Consider the following 16,437-nt stretch of genomic DNA (forward strand, 5'->3'; position numbering starts at 1 on the left):
ACCAGGGGACACAGTCTTAGGATGAGGGGTAGGCCATTTAGGACGGAGATGAGGAGAAACTTCTTCACTCAAGAGTTTTAACCTGTGGAATTCCCTGCCGCAGAGAGTTGTTGATGCCAGTTCGTTGGATATATTCAAGAGGGAGTTAGATATGGCTCTTACGGCTAAAGGGATCAAGGGGTATGGAGAGAAAGCAGGAAAGGGGTACTGAGGTGAATGATCAGCCATGATCTTATTGAATGGTGGTGCAAGCTCGAAGGGCCGAATGGCCTACTCCTGCACCTATTTTCTATGTTCCTATGCTCTGCCTGTAGAATCAAGCATGGAAGGGCGACTGAAGCAGCCAAGAAATACTACAGTTTTAAGGTCGTGGGAAAGGAGTTAGAGTTAGTCACTTTGGTTTTAAAACAAAAACACCCAACTGAACCACTTAGTATTGTATATAAAAAGGATTTATTTACATTCTCAAATGAACATAGAAATAAATTAGGTCCACAATTTACAGAGAACCATAAAACGACAGCACTTAATACACGACATTCCAGGAATAAATACAACAAACAGGCTTCTGGAGTTCAACAGTTATTCAATACATGGAGTAATGGAGCGACACAGTCATAGAAAAGACTTTCATCTACTCTTTTACTGTAAGGAGTTTTAAACCTTCCTGTGTAGCCAGTTTTGGCAAGTCAGACGACACTAACCCCTTCAATGTAGTGTATAAAGCAGATTTTCTTGAGTGCGCAGGGAAGAGAATAGACAAGTTTTACACACTTCATTTATACACCCTTACAGTGCCTACATCCATTATCATCAGTTCACCTTGCCTCTCGTCATCCCTGTGCCATTACGCCCAAACGCTGCTTAAAATAAATTGACGGTCATTTCCAAGTTGCTGATCGCATGATTAATGCCTGGCAGCAAATTTAAGGCAGGAATACACTCTCTGCATTCTATTTTTGCTCTCAATAGTTTACAAGGTTGCCTTCGCTTTTAAAAAACGAGGTCGCTCAGTCCCTGCCACCAAGCTTCCAGCAACCAACATGTAGTCAGGTTTTGGTTGTGTTTAACAGTGAAGTCGAATCACCCCACTAGTCACATGTTTCTATGGGAGTGGGAGGCCTCCATGAAGGAAAGGAGAGGTTTGGCCAGGGCTAGATTGCTGTTTGTTGGCCAGCCTTTTCTGTGTCTCTGCAATAGAATAAGAACGTTCCCACTCAATCCTTAAAAAGGACTGAGTGCACTTCATATGTGAAGATTGTTTATTAAACCGTTGCTACAATAGAGACTCGAGTGAAATGTTCTTCAGTGGAGTCATCTGTAACTTAAAATAATTAAACAATCGAGTGGAGAGTGTGTTCTATGGAATATCTATTCCACTTGCTAACAATTGAGTCTATGAAGACAACAACAAAAGTTAAAAAAACTATTTAAAACAAATACTTTTATAATCTTTATCTCATCACACTCCTTCATCTCACAATGAAGCTTTACAAACACCATATAGTTCCTTGACACTAGTGCAGCATTTCCTTGAAGGAAATGGCAATTTATTAAGAATGTGAACTTTTAATGGCCATTTACTTAGGTACAATAGGGTCATTCTGGAGAGGCAAGGTTTCTGCAGATGGAAATTAAAAATCACCCGGAAAAGTTCTGGCACGGCGCAAATCAGGGACACTGACCTCTTTCTCCCGATTCTCCAATCCGCAGTCCAGTCAAGGCGAGGCTTCTCGCCTCGCAGATTTTACACTTTCAGTACCTTCAGGATATCGTGCCACTTCGCAAAATATTCCCACCAACCCAAGACAGAGAGAAGTGAGCAGCCTGCGATTGTGGGACATGAATGCCAGGCATCCTTTTTCCTCAGGCCATCTTAGAAGCTCACATTAAAAGTGAAAAAACACAATTGAATTGAATTTCTGCAGCAGCTCCATTCTGTAACCGATGAATAGCAATGAAAATGTGCCTGTAGTAATTGCATCTTTTGGCATACTTGGGACCTGGCAATGTGCCGCACCAGGCTCTTGGCCTGAATCCACCTACCTTCGTCCAAAAAACAGGTAGATGCCCACCTGCCACTGCAATGAGTACCAGACTGGGAACAAATGTAAACAATTAAGTGCCAAAAAGTATTCCGGTTTCCGGAGTACAGAAAATAACGAGTGATGGCTCAGTCGCACCATTATAAACACGGGAGAGGGAAAAAGGAGAGAGAAGGAAGGAAGGAGTCGCATCCTGGTGAGTTCCATCATAGGATATTTCCTATGCTTCTCACCAGGTTTGTCCATAATTTCATCATTTCGATCGAAAAGCACACGGAAAATGCAGTTTGGCTTATTCGATGCACATTGATTTTCTGTTCGTTTTCTTTCAGATTTTGTATCGGATAACCAAAGACTTAATAAAAATTTATCTCTGGAGTATTGTTGTAAAGTCACAAACAAAGGCAAAACAAAAATATACAAAACATATACAAGAGTCACTCATAAGGTGCAGATCCAAACGAAGTATATGGGGCTGTTACATGGTGACTAGGATAGAGACTTGGCACATTGTAGCATCCTGGGGATTTTGGCACTAACTGCATGATACACCATTTTGCATACAAAAGTACTGGAGGCAGTGAAAATGGCAGTTCCTCAGCAATAAATCACTTGCTGCAACAGGTCACCTGAATTTCTTGTACCCCTCCTCTCCCCCACCCCCAATTACCCTTGTCGCAAAATTAGAGAGCACGGAATTTCTGCATTTTCTCTTTGTACATTGTTGAATGTAGGTCAGAAGGAAAGCGTCTATGCCAAAATAGCCTTGAAAACACTTGGAACTAAAAGCAACTGACTTGTTTAAGATCTACAGTTCCTGGCTCAAAAGATAAAATCTTAAAGGTTTTTTTTTTACTGGTCATTTGAAAAAAAAGCTCACAGTATTAAAAAAAAGGAAAAAATGTTCTATGAATATCTTTACACTTGGAAACATTTTAGTTTTGGTCACAGTTTCCACCTCAGTCAACATTTGTGCTGGAAATTCTGCTCTCCACCCCTCCTATTTAGAAGAGGGATGCTCCTTTTACTTGCTAAGGCCTCTTTTTTAAAAAAAAAAGGATTGTGCTTGTGCCTTGGAGGTATTCTTACAATAAAGCCAAGTGTCATTAGCAGCTCCTCCAAACTAACAGGGTGTCAGCCGTCTCCTTTTACCCAGGTCCTAGTGCTGAATGAACAAAGTGGAACCGAAGGAGGAAGTTTGGAGAAGCGAGTCCCAGACGCCCTTAGTTATATTACCACTTCAATATTATGCACCTTGTTGTATCCATTCATCAGGTGCTCATAGTCAAGTGGACCTCCCAGCTTGTGGGTCTGGAAGTCTGAATGGTCAGTGTCCGGCGTTTGCACCAGGACATCCGACTCGCCCTCATCCACCAGGTTCTCTTCCACTGACAGTTCCACCTTCTCGTCATCACCGAGAAGGTTTTGCTCGTCTATGAATCTGATGTTGACGTTCTCGAAGAACAACGGAGGGCGGATGCGCGTGTCCCACACCGAACAGTTGTCTCGGACGGTTTTATCCAATTGGTTTTCTTGCACGGTTCGATCTGGCTGAGTGTTCAGATCTTTTTCTTCATTTAGTGGCACTGTAATCTCAACATCTTCGATGGTGGGCAGGCTGGGTGGCTCGTAACAAAATCTTTTCAGGCCTATTTTTCTGAACTCGATTGCTCCAAGCTTACCGTTGCTTTCGTCCTTTGTTGTCGGCTTGGCCGGGACCTCGACACCCAATAGTTTGCTCCCATTATTCTTCAAAGTCTTTGAGCCAATCTGCTTGATGAGATCATTGTAGCTTTCTTGTTTTTTGGAAAGGAAGCGAAAGATGTTCACCTCAGTGGAGTCTGACATTTTTGAACTAAGAGGCTGGGGGCTTGACACATTTTCCACGGATCCTCTCATTCGCTTCCGCCGCTTCTTGATGGCTTTGTGTGCCTGGACAAACATGCTCACTTTCCAGTTGAAGAAGAGGGAAAGCCATGCCAAACCCAAGTAGATCCACAGCTCTACAAAGTATCTGTAGAGGATATGGTAATCTATGTTTGGGTCAACACCTATGGAAGAAGTGTACAGTTAAACGAGTGACATATACATCGGACTAGAATACATCAAAAAACAAACTCATGTCAAATGGACACAAAGTGAAGAGGATTCATCAAAGTCCATGACACCAATTGCCTTGAATTTATACAAGCATCAAAATTATTTTATTCTCCTCCCCTTTTTTGTTATCCCAGTTTTGTTGGGTCACACACGCATTAAGTGGGTGGACAACCTGGATCAAGGGCTCCACCAATGTTTCTGGTTATGGACCACTCAGAAGCAGATAAGAGCTCTCCCCATTCTCCCTTCCTCCTCCATAGGGAGGAAGCTCAGAAGTCAGGAACTCAGGAAAAGGGAGATGAGGAAGAGGAGAGGGGAGGATAAAAAAATAAATCAAACCACTATTTTACAGAATTGCACGTGCCTCACTTGCAAATTTCAGAAAGACCCCGAGATTGAGTTACTCCATTTCTGTTGATCAGAGCGAAGCAAAACTGGACAAGTTGGGGTGGATTTCCTCCTACCAGCTGCTCCAACCTCCACATTGAGTGACCCAATCCCATTTCCCTGGGTTACATATTCAGAGGACACCCAGTGTTCTTCACTGGGAATCTGCCTCGGTGAAGGAAAGAAATATCCCAGTCCTGCAGCAGACACTCGCTCTAATAGCTCAACTGGGCAGGGACAATATTCAAAAAGGAGCAGCTTCACCGCGCCCGCCCCCCCCGTCTCCAACCGACCACCAAAATTGACCGGGACCCAATATTTCTTTGACTGTGAAGACCACCAGGTACAGACCGCCAGCAGTTGGACGGAGTGATGGCCAGATGGCCTACCGTGGGTGCACTTCACGTTCACGCTGCTTGACTCCTAGCCACCACAGACCTCCTTACTGCCTCTTCGCGTTACGTCAGCACTGCAGAGAGACACAACTTCCAAGCCCCACTCCCCTCGTCGACATTTACACGAGGCAGGGTGGGTGGCTGTCATCTTAAAGCAGAGAAAAACCTTGGGCAATTTTAGGGGTGGGGATTCAGTCCTTCCTGCCTCATTTTCCATGGCTCTCCACCTCAGGACAGCCTGTTGTAGGCCGTCATATGGAGGAAAATCTCGAATCTCTCCCCACCCTCCCGCCCCACGGATAAAACGGCAAACGTGCAATAAAACCACACAGTGGGCAGTGGGGGAGGGAGGAGACTATCAGATTGTGCCTGCACCTCCTGACATGCAGCCCTTACCTGCCAATGGCGCTGACAAGAAGTTGGGTCATAACACTATCTTGCTCTTCTCTGCCCTCTCTGCAGTGTAAATTTTGTCCACACTCAGCTCACGGTCAAGCATACAGATACTATCAACAGCAGTTGTTCATCCCAGCAACTTGGCTTCTCCATTTTACTGAAAATAAAGTGACGAGACCTGTGCCTCATTGGGACAAGGGTATGATGACACTGCTGGGAATGGTTCATATATCCCAGACTTTGTCTGCAGGGTCATTATCTCATGCTGGGAGCAGGGAATCTTAGGAGACACTTATTCTGTTTCACAGTGGCGCAAAAGTGACTACCATTCTAGAATTGTGTCCCCAAGGGGCTCCGGGTTAGGCAAGATAAATAATCGATACTGCAGCTGCGATATTATCTCGTGCATTATATCGGTTGTCCTACAACAGTGGCAAGTGGGCAGCAGAGTCGTACTGGCTGCTTGCACTATGACTTGTGACAGAGGGCGATTGTAAAGCAAACATTTTTAAACAAAAATCCCTTCAGGCTCAAGACTCACCATCATTCCAACCTCCAAATATACTTGATCTGAAAGCTGACTCTATGCCCACTAACCCAATAAGAGACGGCCTGATTGGAACATGTTCCTTACCTGCCACAAAGTCTCCAAATCCGATGGTGGAAATCGTGATAAAAGAGTAGTACAAGCCTTCAATGTACGACCAGCCTTCAGTCAACGTGAAGACGAAGGGCGGCATCACCAGGTGCACCAGGACACCCCAAACAATGAAAATCGCCGTGCAGGTTATCTGGGCCTTCCGCTATAAAATGAAAGGATGAAAGAACATTAGGGCAAGGACGAGGGACAGTAGACCATTCCCGATAACTGCAAGTATTACCTTCACAATTACTTCAACACGATTCCATTCCCCCGAACAATGACTTTTCTATCTTTTAATCTCACATTTCAACTGATAGTGTTATGCCAAGATTCTATGGGGGCGAAATTGCCCCGGGCCGCATCATTTGAATGATATGAAAGTTTTGAGCCAGGGCGGGAAGTGCCACATCTGGAGCGAAATTGGTAAGAAAAGTGTGGGCCGTTAACCGGGCTTCCGGGGGCACGACTCTCAATGTGGCATGCCATGTCACAGCGTTCCTCCTTTTCTTTTAAAGGGAAGGGCCACAGAGGGGATGCCAGGCTGCAATGTGGCGGTCCGGCCGTCCTAGCGGCTGCCATTGTCGGGCTGACTGAAAAAAGATGGCGGCAGGGGCGCTACAACCTCCCCTTTAAAGGTACCCAGGCACCAAAGCTTCTCGCCCCGAGGTGACATTGCCCCACGCCGATGCAGGGCCGGTGCGGCAGGAGAAGGGGGCGTGTGAAGGGGCTGACCTCGGGGGGGGGGGGGGCGGCGGCGGCACGGCAGGAGAAGGGACCGGCACGGGGGGAGAAGGAGCCAGCACAGGTGCTCTAATCAGGGAGCGTGACGCAAACCACTTTTCGCGCTCCGAGCCCCGGCGGCAATGGCTGGAGTGAACACTGTGTGCCGCGCCCATGTGTTAGTGCATCTGCGCCTTGTTAGTGCCTCCCAGAGGGGCAATTTCAGCAGATATGTAGATAGATATAAATATACGAGCTGTTCCGACAGGGAGTCTTAAAGCAATGCCTTTTCAGTCTTGGCTCAGTTGGTAGCACTCTTGCCTCAAGTCAGGAGGTCCTGGTGGGTCCCACCTCGTAATATCCTGGTCTATGTGGCTCAGCACCATGATGGTTTTCAACTTACACTGTTCCCTCATTAATAAACTGTATACCGATCTGGCTCAGATCTTGCTGTTATTCCTGCTGAACATTACTTGGAATTTCAAAAGCCCAGAACGAGAAAAACAAGTGGCTAGCTAATACACTTACCGGACTAACGCCTTTCCTGGTCAAGGCTTCACCCAGCTTCTTGGCCCGTCCTCCGAAGAACTTCCCCAATGCGCTGATCCAGGAGAGACAGAGCGGCGCACCAAACAGCCCGTAGAAGATGCAGAAGAGGCGCCCCGGTGAGGTCTTGGGTGCGATGTTTCCATACCCTGTGAGGGAAGCAGAGCAGAACAAAAAAAAACACACTAAGTTATCCGCTCCTACAGTGAAACCAGCTCGTGATATTCAGATTCGTTGCCGGTGAGATTTACTTACCGATTGTGGTGATGACTGTGGCAGCAAAAATAACCGCATTGGGCCAGTTCCAATTGTTGAAGGTCCTATTGCCGGTGATAGTGACTCCTTGTCCAGCAGCCTCTTCGACAGCCTACAAACATAATGGGGGAAATGCAACAGTCAGCTTAAAATTAAAGACCCTTAGATTCAGAAGGACGAACAACACAAAACAAACCAGAATTTTTTTCTCCTCCTCAAAGATGATCAATAACCTCCACTCTCGCTGTGACGATGCAGCGATTTACTGTAACACTAGGATACACTCTAGGCTCTTCCCTCTCCTGCACAGTGTTACATTAGACATGCCTGTGAAGCATGTGATGTTGTCGTGTCATTGTAACAAGAGTTCAATTAAAAACAGAACACCTGGGGTGTCCTCTGATGTCTAGGTGACCACATGGTGTGGAAGTGAGCACCACAGAAGTGAGGGGCCCCAAGGTTCAACCACCGCGTTATCTGATCTCAGCCAACGTGCAGTAGTGGTGCTACTATTGGCTGCAGCGCCCTGCACTACGAAGGATAAGAAAGGGAAAAGAAACAGGCCGGTTTCTTGCCTCTGATTATTATACAACGACTCTTGTTTTAAGCGCGTATAGCAATATAGGAACCAGGAGTAGGCAGTAGGCCGTTCGCCCATAGGAACAGAAGTACCTCATTCACCAACAGGAACTAGGCCATAAACCTATAGGAACAGTAGGTCATATATGTGGATAACCGGTGAGGACAGGGCCAAACTGGGGCCCAAGGCCTTCCACAGTTCCAATCATTGCCAGAGGGTTACCTGCCAACTATAAATTCATACCACAGCAAAGGAGACAACACCTTCATGATAGGAAGAAGTAAAAACGAGAGAGAGAGAGAGAGAGAGAGAGAGAGAGAGAGAACGCCCAACAAGAGCATGAAAGAACTCGTGGGTGATACAGGGAACAGGAACGAGCGGCAGTCGTGTTGAAAACGTCACCTGGATCAAAACTATTGTAGATCATGAGCTGTACTTTCACACAGCTATCCAGGCCTGACCTGATCAAAGCATGTGGGAATAGCAGGGTTCAGCCATTTCCACTTTGGTTGTTATTGTTTGGGGGGCAGGGTGGGTGGGGGGGTAAAAGGGGCAGAGGGGAGTTTCAAAAATACTACTGTAACTAACGCCCAAATTTATTCAACCAAGTGTAGAAATGGCTACGGTGTGCAAACACGCAGAATCCACGCTGAAATGGGTGAAGCTCGTTAAAGCGACAAGTGACAGAAGCACTCGCATACCACAACATCAACAGATGGGAGAATCCAAGTAACAATGTGAAGGAGAATTGGCAGAGCATAGCATCCCACAAATCTCTACATTTACAGCATATGGTGTGATTTGCTGCCCAATTTTGTATACAAAGTCCCATAGGCAGTAGAAATGCCAGTTGCTGAGTGCATCTGGATGATTAACACTCCAAGTAACCCAGTAGTAAACAATAACAGACTAAATTCACAACCCTTTAATAACATAAGAAATAGGAACAGGAGTAGGCCATACAGCCCCTCGAGCCTGCTCCGCTATTCAATAAGATCATGGCTGATCTGATCATGGACTCAGCTCCACTTCCCCGCCCGCTCCCCATAACCTCTTATCCCCTTATCATTTAAGGAACTGTCTATTTCTGTCTTAAATTTATTCAATGTCCCAGCTTCCATAGCTCTCTGGCAAGGAATTCCACAGATTCACAACCTTCAGAGAAGAAATGTCTCCTCATCTGTTTTAAATGGGCGGCCCCTTATTCTAAGATCATGCCCTCTAGTTCTTGTCTCCCCTATCAGTGGAAACATCCTCTCTGCATTCATCTAGTCAAGCCCCCTCATAATCTTATAAGTTTTGATAAAATCACCTCTCATTCTTCTGAATTCCAATGAGTAGAGGCTCAACCTACTCAACCTTTCCTCATAAGTCAACCCCATCATCTCCAAAATCAACCTGTAAATATGGAAACCAAAATTGCACACAGTATTCCAGGTGTGGCCTCACCAATACCTTATATAGCTGTAGCAAGACTTCCCTGCTTTTATACTCCATCCCCTTTGCAAAAGGCCAAGATACCATTGGCCTTCCTGATCACTTGCTGTACCTGCATACGTACTCCCAGGTCCTGCTGTACTACGGCACTTTGCAATCTTTCTCCATTTAATTAATAACTTGCTCTTTGATTTTTTTTTCTGCCAAAGTGCATGACCTCACACTTTCCAACATTTTACTCCATCTGCCAAATTTTGCCCACTCACTTAGCCTGTCTATGTCCTTTTGCAGATATTTTGTGTCCTCCTCACACATTGCTTTTCCTCCCATCTTTGTATCGTCAGCAAACTTGTCTACGTTACACTCAGTCCCTTCTTCCAAGTCGTTAATATAGATTGTAAATAGTTGGGGTCCCAGCACTGATTCCTGCGGCATCCCATTAGTTACTGGTTGCCAACCAGAGAATGAACCATTTATCCCGGCTCTCTGTTTTCTGTTAGTCAGCCAATCCTCTATCCATGCTAATATATTACCCCCAACCCCGTGAATCTTTATTTTATGCAACAACATGCCACCTGCAAACATTTAAGACAAGCATTTATGTAGCACCATTCATGTCCTCAAGAAGCCCTCAGGTGCTTCACAGCTAAAGAATTACACTAAAGGTTTTTTAATGTACAAATACATTTATGCCGCATACAATTAGAGAGAGTGAAAGAACACTAGACAGAGTGAAAGCGAGAGAGTGCAGATAGGGAGGGAGGGAGGCAGGGAGGCAGACAGAGAGGAAGGGAAGGAGGCGGAGCGGGAGAGAGGGAGGCAGAGGGACCCACACAGATTCAGCAGGATGCAAGCCAAGCTTTTTATGTGCAGTACCAGTAATTGGAATGATCGCCAAGGGTTAATAATAAAAATCATTGCCATCAAAATTTGTGGCAATAAAGATGGTGAAGCAATTTCAAAGAGTGAGAAAGAGCCACAAATCTGGTGAGTCTGCAAGAGAGAGATTTAATGATAGAGAAGGTTAGAGAGCACAGCACAGAAAACAGGAAGCTGCATCTTCGATCTGCAGAATGTTGCGTGCTGAAGAACTTTTAAACATTAGTTTGGGACCTGGATTTGGTACTAATTCAGCAGGTGATCATTACACACTCAGCAAAACAAAAACACAGACTTGGCACTTCTGGGGAATATTTACAGCTAACCAGCACCCGGGTGGCGCCGTGAAGAGTTCTGATTGAACTACTGTTATTGCAGCTTCCAGAAACCACAAACGATTTCTTTTCTGTATATATAAAAGATGTCATATCCAAAAGCAGTGTTTCTCACTCTTCCCTCCCCCTCCCCACACCGATCACACTCAGATGCCAGGATTGAGAAAACACTCAACTCCGTTGCTTCCATTATTGCAGCAAAAAGAACATTTTATCACTGGTGAGCCATCAGATCAAACTCTGTCTTCACGGTCCTCAGGAGGTGGAGTGGCTTTGTCCCCAGGTCCACCTGCTGCCCTCCAATCCATCGGTTTGAAAGCGCCAGAAATATTACTCCAGCTCTAAAGCTCTGTACACAATACTGGAGTGTTACCTGCTCCTGGATCTCTCCAGGGACTGAATCACTTGCGAGTTGGCAAGTTTATTGTCACCCTCCTCTTCCACCACACCCCCACCTCATTCCCCCAGCTCCCCCATGCCTAAAACCCCACCAACAAGACAACCTCTCACGCAGAAACCCAACCCCTCACGTGGAAACCTAACCGAGAGTTGAGCCAAAGACCTACTGTTGAAACAATATGGTGTAATCTCACTCCAATCGTGATTTGTTAGATCTCTACTGGTTACACTGATAACCCAGGTTATGGGCAGACCGATAACAGCAGCAGGAGACCTTCCCCAATAACCCTTTCCACACGCTCTGGCTACCTCTCTCTGAATAACTGCCGCACAAGAGACTGTAATCTCCTTTACATTAAGCAATGCCAACATGCACCTGCAGATAAATACTACATTAACATCTGGACTGATTGGCAGAGCAGTCAAAACATTTCTATCGTTTAAAGCACTTTGTGAAGATCTGTTTATTTAGGAGTGTAATAAAGCTCTTGATTCCTAGACTTTAGATAATGAATTTGAATGCATTTGTAGACAAGGGTTAGTTATAGACCTCAGGCTTATTTCCCTAGATAGTGTGCACACACTGGTATGCCTACCAGGGTTACTGTCAAAAAAAACATTGTAATGTTTACTTAAAAATATTATTAAAATAAAAGCATACAGGATTCCTTGTTGAAATAATCAAATCAGAAGCAGCAGAAAGAGAGATAGGACAATGCTGACTAAATCTGTAATAGACAGAGAAAGGCATTTCAGCCGGGAGTTTCCTTATACCCTGTAGTCCAATTTTTGCAGACACTCTTGAGAATGTTGGTCTTTGAGAAGTTGCATAAACATCTTAGTGAGAGGAGTAACACATGACTAGATTATACGGTTTCTCCATTCGTGACAGGATTAGATTAGAGAAAGTACTACATGGAGGGGATCTTAAAGAGGGATACAAGATACTTAACTGGATAGATAAAGCAAACACTCTCTCTTCCCAGAGTTTACTTAGGTACATCCAGCTAAGCAGAATCGACCAAGACAACACTTTCAGATACAATAGACGAGCAGATCAAGAGGTCACAGATTCAGTGTCGTGAAGGGAAAGTGTCAAAAGTATTCTATTCGAGAGGGTGGAATGGGTTTGCAAGGAAGAGTAATGCAGGCCAAGGCTCAACTTTTAACTGGATGCTGTGATGGGAAGATAGAGTGCTCGTCATTCCAGAAGGATGAGATCAAATAGGCTGAAAGGCCACCTCCATCCAAATCTATCTTGTGATCACAGTTACATGGCATTACCACAACAATATTCCAGTGTAATTGGCATTAAGAATCGTGGAACTGCAAGATTTTTGTGACCGACAAACATGACACTTTTGTTGCTGTTAATTAACCTAATTTATAAACATAAAAATCTCTAAAGGGTTCCTTCTTTCCTTTCGTCTGTTAATATGCTTAACTACACTACAAGAAACAGTTACAGCAGTGACAAGTACACACCATTTTGTTTGGGGAAAACCATCACATGAACTGTCTGCAGTTGAGGGGAAGTGTCACGAGAGACAAAGTTCATACAAAAACTACAATCTTTTTTTAAAACTTAAAAAAAGAAGCACATCTCATATAGCAATTAAATGGCTTTCAAATCTATTTGGAGCATTTCAGAAACAAATATAAAAAAAATAATCATATGGATAGAAGAAGCAGACCCAGGATGTTATTCCAGATTTGATGAGTCAACCCCCCACACTCCACCCCTTTTACAAGACAGGTCCGCAGAAGGGTGTGGCTCAGTCAGCCTGGCTCAGTAATGGGGCCTGGGGAGGAGGAGGAGTTTCCTAGTGTCACCGGTCGCCAGGATTCTTCCTATTCGGTTCCAAGTAACTTTGAAAATGAATGTCCCAATGAGATAGTGAATAAAAGGAAGCTTGCCAAAGTTCTGCACCAATAATTGGAGTAGCATTTAGCTGGTTAAATTTGAGTTGATCTCCTGTATACACTTGGCAGTCCCCAAACCTGGACGTTTGGTTAATGTTTGGCCAAGATTTATAGACTTCTCTGAGGAGAGAGATCACAATATCAGGCAAATAGGCTCTGCCTAGCCCCTCAGACGGACATAAAAGATCCTGCGGCACTATCAAAGAAGAGTAGAGGAGTTCTCTCCAGTCTCCTGGCCAACATTTATCCTTTTACCAACATCACTAAAAACATATTATGTGATCAATTATCTCACTGCTGTTTGTGGGACCTAGCTGTAAGCAAATTGGCTGCCGTGTGTCTAGTACAAGTGACTATATTTCAAAAGCAAATCATTGCTTTGAGGCACTTCGGGATGTCCTGAGGTTTTGAAAGGCACTATATAAATGTAAGTTCTTTCTTTCATTCTTCCTAGATTATGTGCTCAAGCTGTGAACCCATGACCTTTTTATTCAGAGGCCAGAGTGCTACCACTGAGCCCAGGTTGACACAAACGGTGGAAAATATATTCCATGGATTTCAGGAAAGCGTAAATGATGGCATGTGAAATTTTCATAATCCAGTTGAACTGCTAGATACTCAGGAGTACAATTACAGGTTAGAATTTGGGTTGTGTATGAATGCAGTGTGTTCACTTGCATCACACCAGGTTGAAGTACTGATGGATATGGTGGTGATGATGAGTTAAGCAGATCACACCACAATGAAAGTGTATCAGCTTAAAAACAACTCATCCTGAAGTGTCAACTGGGTCATTGAATATATTTAAGGTGGAGATAGACATAGTTTTGAACGATAAGGGAGTCGAGGGTTATGGGGAGCAGGCAGGGAAGTAGAATTGAGGCCAAGCTCAGATCAGCTATGATCTTATTAAATGGCAGAGCAGGCTCGAGGGGCCAAATGGCCTATTCCTGCTCCTATTTCTTATGTTCTTATGTTTGTACCAATATATGAAACATTTGTAACGACAACACCCGTTTACCAAAGGCTGTGTCCCTTCAAGCAGAGGGAGAAACACAGGTCTGCTAATGGTGATGGGAGTAGGGTCAAAGGGTACAGGGAGGCGGGGGGCTGTCAAAGTTATATATAGTGCAAGGGGAAAGTACAACTTAAATTCGATTTTAGTTTAAAGAAGATTGTGAAGGCAAGGGAAACTCGAGAAGAATTGAGCTCCCTCCCATTCTGGGTCAGTAACAGTACATTGGCTGTCGGGAAAATTTGCACTAAAGCAGATATAATATAGAAGCACTGCAATCATTTAAGAGCGAGCTGGTTGCTGATTGGGGTGGAGGGAGGTTGGGTGGGGGGGTGGGTGACTATACAGTTTTTGCATGGATGAATTCTGTTAAGGTAGATGGCCTTCCTCAGCCATTTAAAACATTTGTTTTTTTAATTCGTTCATGGAATGTGGGTGTCACTGGCAAGGCTGGCATTTATTGCCCATCCCCAATTGCCCTCGAGAAGGTGGTGGTGAGCCGCCGCCTTGAACTGTTGCTCTTTGTAACAGTTTGGTACAACAAAGTGGCTTGCTAGGCCATTTCAGAGGGGCAGTTAAGAGTCAACCACATTGCTGTGGGTCTGGAGTCAAATATTGCCCAGACCAGGTAAGGAAGGCAGATTTCCTTCCCCAAACAGACATTAGTGAACCAGATGGCTTTTTATGACAATCCAGTAGTTTCAAGGTCACCATTACTGACATTAGCTTTTTATTCCAGATTTATTTAATTAACTAAATTTAAATTCCCCAGCTGCTGTGGTGGGATTTGAATTCATGTCTCTAAATCATTAGTTCAGGTGTCTGGATTACTAGTCCAGTAACATAACAATTATGCTACTATTCCCATTTAAACGCCTTCAGTCAGCAACAATGAAAAGACAAAAGAAATCTTCAGGTGCAACATTTGCACTTCTGCCCCAGTACACGATGGCTCAGTATTAAAAATTGCTGATCAGCATCTGCGGCAAATGAAATACTGTTTTAAGGCAGTACAACACTGATGTTAAATACAGTCATCCAAATTGCTCAACAGTTGGAGCAGTCCTATCATATTAGCGTACTGATTTTAAAAATATACTTGTCATACACGTGTACACACACACACGTACACAGTGACATGCAAACATTCTCTATATTGCATTGGGCCGAATGGCCTGTTTTTATACCGTATATCCTAATGCCCTCAAAAGTTATTTTTTATTGGGAAACCGGGTTCCCCCTTCATTGTGTTCTCTGTAGGACGCGAGTGATTATCTCGGTCTCTCTTTCTTCCTCACTCCCCCATGCAGCCTTCACGCATCCCAACTCCCACAAAAGTGAACTGGCCAAGATCAGACTGCAAGCTCCTCAGTCTGGTAGATTCCACCCTCTGGCCGTCAGAGAAACATTTCAGGAATTTCACGTTGTTTTTTTTTTTAAATTGTTAATTGGTACTTACGTGATTAAAAAGATACAAATGTTTATAACACTCCATTCCAGACACAAACAGTCCCGATTATATGGCTTGAGACCCTGAGGTAGTTATCTCTTTGATAGTAACGGATAAATTCAGAAGATTCTGGTAAATGGGGCTAAACGGGTGCAATTATAGTCGCTTTTGTTTTCTTCCAATGTTATTTCAAGTTAACAGCAATGCAGAAACGACAGACAGTATAGCTCCAGCTTCCGTTCCCGATCGGGTTCCAGAGCGTAGCAATGTGACATCTCTTAGGGAAGTCATCTCACAACACTTAGATGCCACGTCAGATAAGAGCATGACCACAGTGGCAGAGTTTTGGTTCTGCTATAACACAGCTGCAGAGAGTCACAGCATCACACCAGGGTGGTCACAATGGCAGCACTGGTCAGGAACAAACAAGAGAACATGGCACAATTCGATCCTCCCATTGCAGAGGATCCTGCTCACAGGAGCAGTTACCCCAACCTGCAATCTGCCCCCTGCCCCGTCTCCCCCCCCTCATTCCTTCTTACTGCTACCATTGGTTTATACCATGCATAATCTGAAAGTAATACCAATGTCAAGTAACCTTCTGGCCACATGGGAGGCTGTAAGGTGGGGGGAGGGGTCATGACATTCTGCAGCTGTTTTAACTGTACCTTCTGCACAATATTATTATGTGGTGCAGATAGAATTACATGCTTCAGAGCCCAAGTTGATTCACAACAATATCCAGAAATATATAACGAACTCGGTACCAGCCCACAGGTCAAGTGTTCCAAACGTCACTCTGCAAGCTACTTTCTTTATCCCTCCACACACAGCCTCCTCCTCCCCCACAAATGCCTAGTCGTGCTCCCCAACTCAACATAGAACAGCAACCAAAGGGTTAATAGTGAAGGTAAGAGAGGGACAGAGAAGTA

The 16,437-nt window shown here is 44.5% G+C and overlaps 1 protein-coding gene across 2 annotated transcripts in view; it reads right to left on the reverse strand.

The window, feature by feature from the left end:
* Positions 1-434: 434 nt before the first annotated feature.
* The window catches only part of kcnk5a (potassium channel, subfamily K, member 5a), a 40,340-nt gene continuing 24,337 nt past the window's right edge, over positions 435-16,437 (reverse strand). For both annotated transcript variants that reach the window (XM_070885701.1, XM_070885700.1), the window contains 4 exons: positions 7,488-7,599; positions 7,215-7,381; positions 5,958-6,126; positions 435-4,096 (listed from right to left, as the gene is read on the reverse strand). In XM_070885701.1, coding sequence (XP_070741802.1) covers positions 3,273-4,096; positions 5,958-6,126; positions 7,215-7,381; positions 7,488-7,599 — 1,272 coding nt within the window. In that variant the 3' untranslated portion in view covers positions 435-3,272. The remainder of the gene's footprint in view (positions 4,097-5,957; positions 6,127-7,214; positions 7,382-7,487; positions 7,600-16,437) is intronic.

The sequence above is a fragment of the Pristiophorus japonicus genome, chromosome 7 (genome assembly GCF_044704955.1).
Source record: "Pristiophorus japonicus isolate sPriJap1 chromosome 7, sPriJap1.hap1, whole genome shotgun sequence".
Classification (NCBI taxonomy): Eukaryota; Metazoa; Chordata; class Chondrichthyes; family Pristiophoridae; genus Pristiophorus; species Pristiophorus japonicus.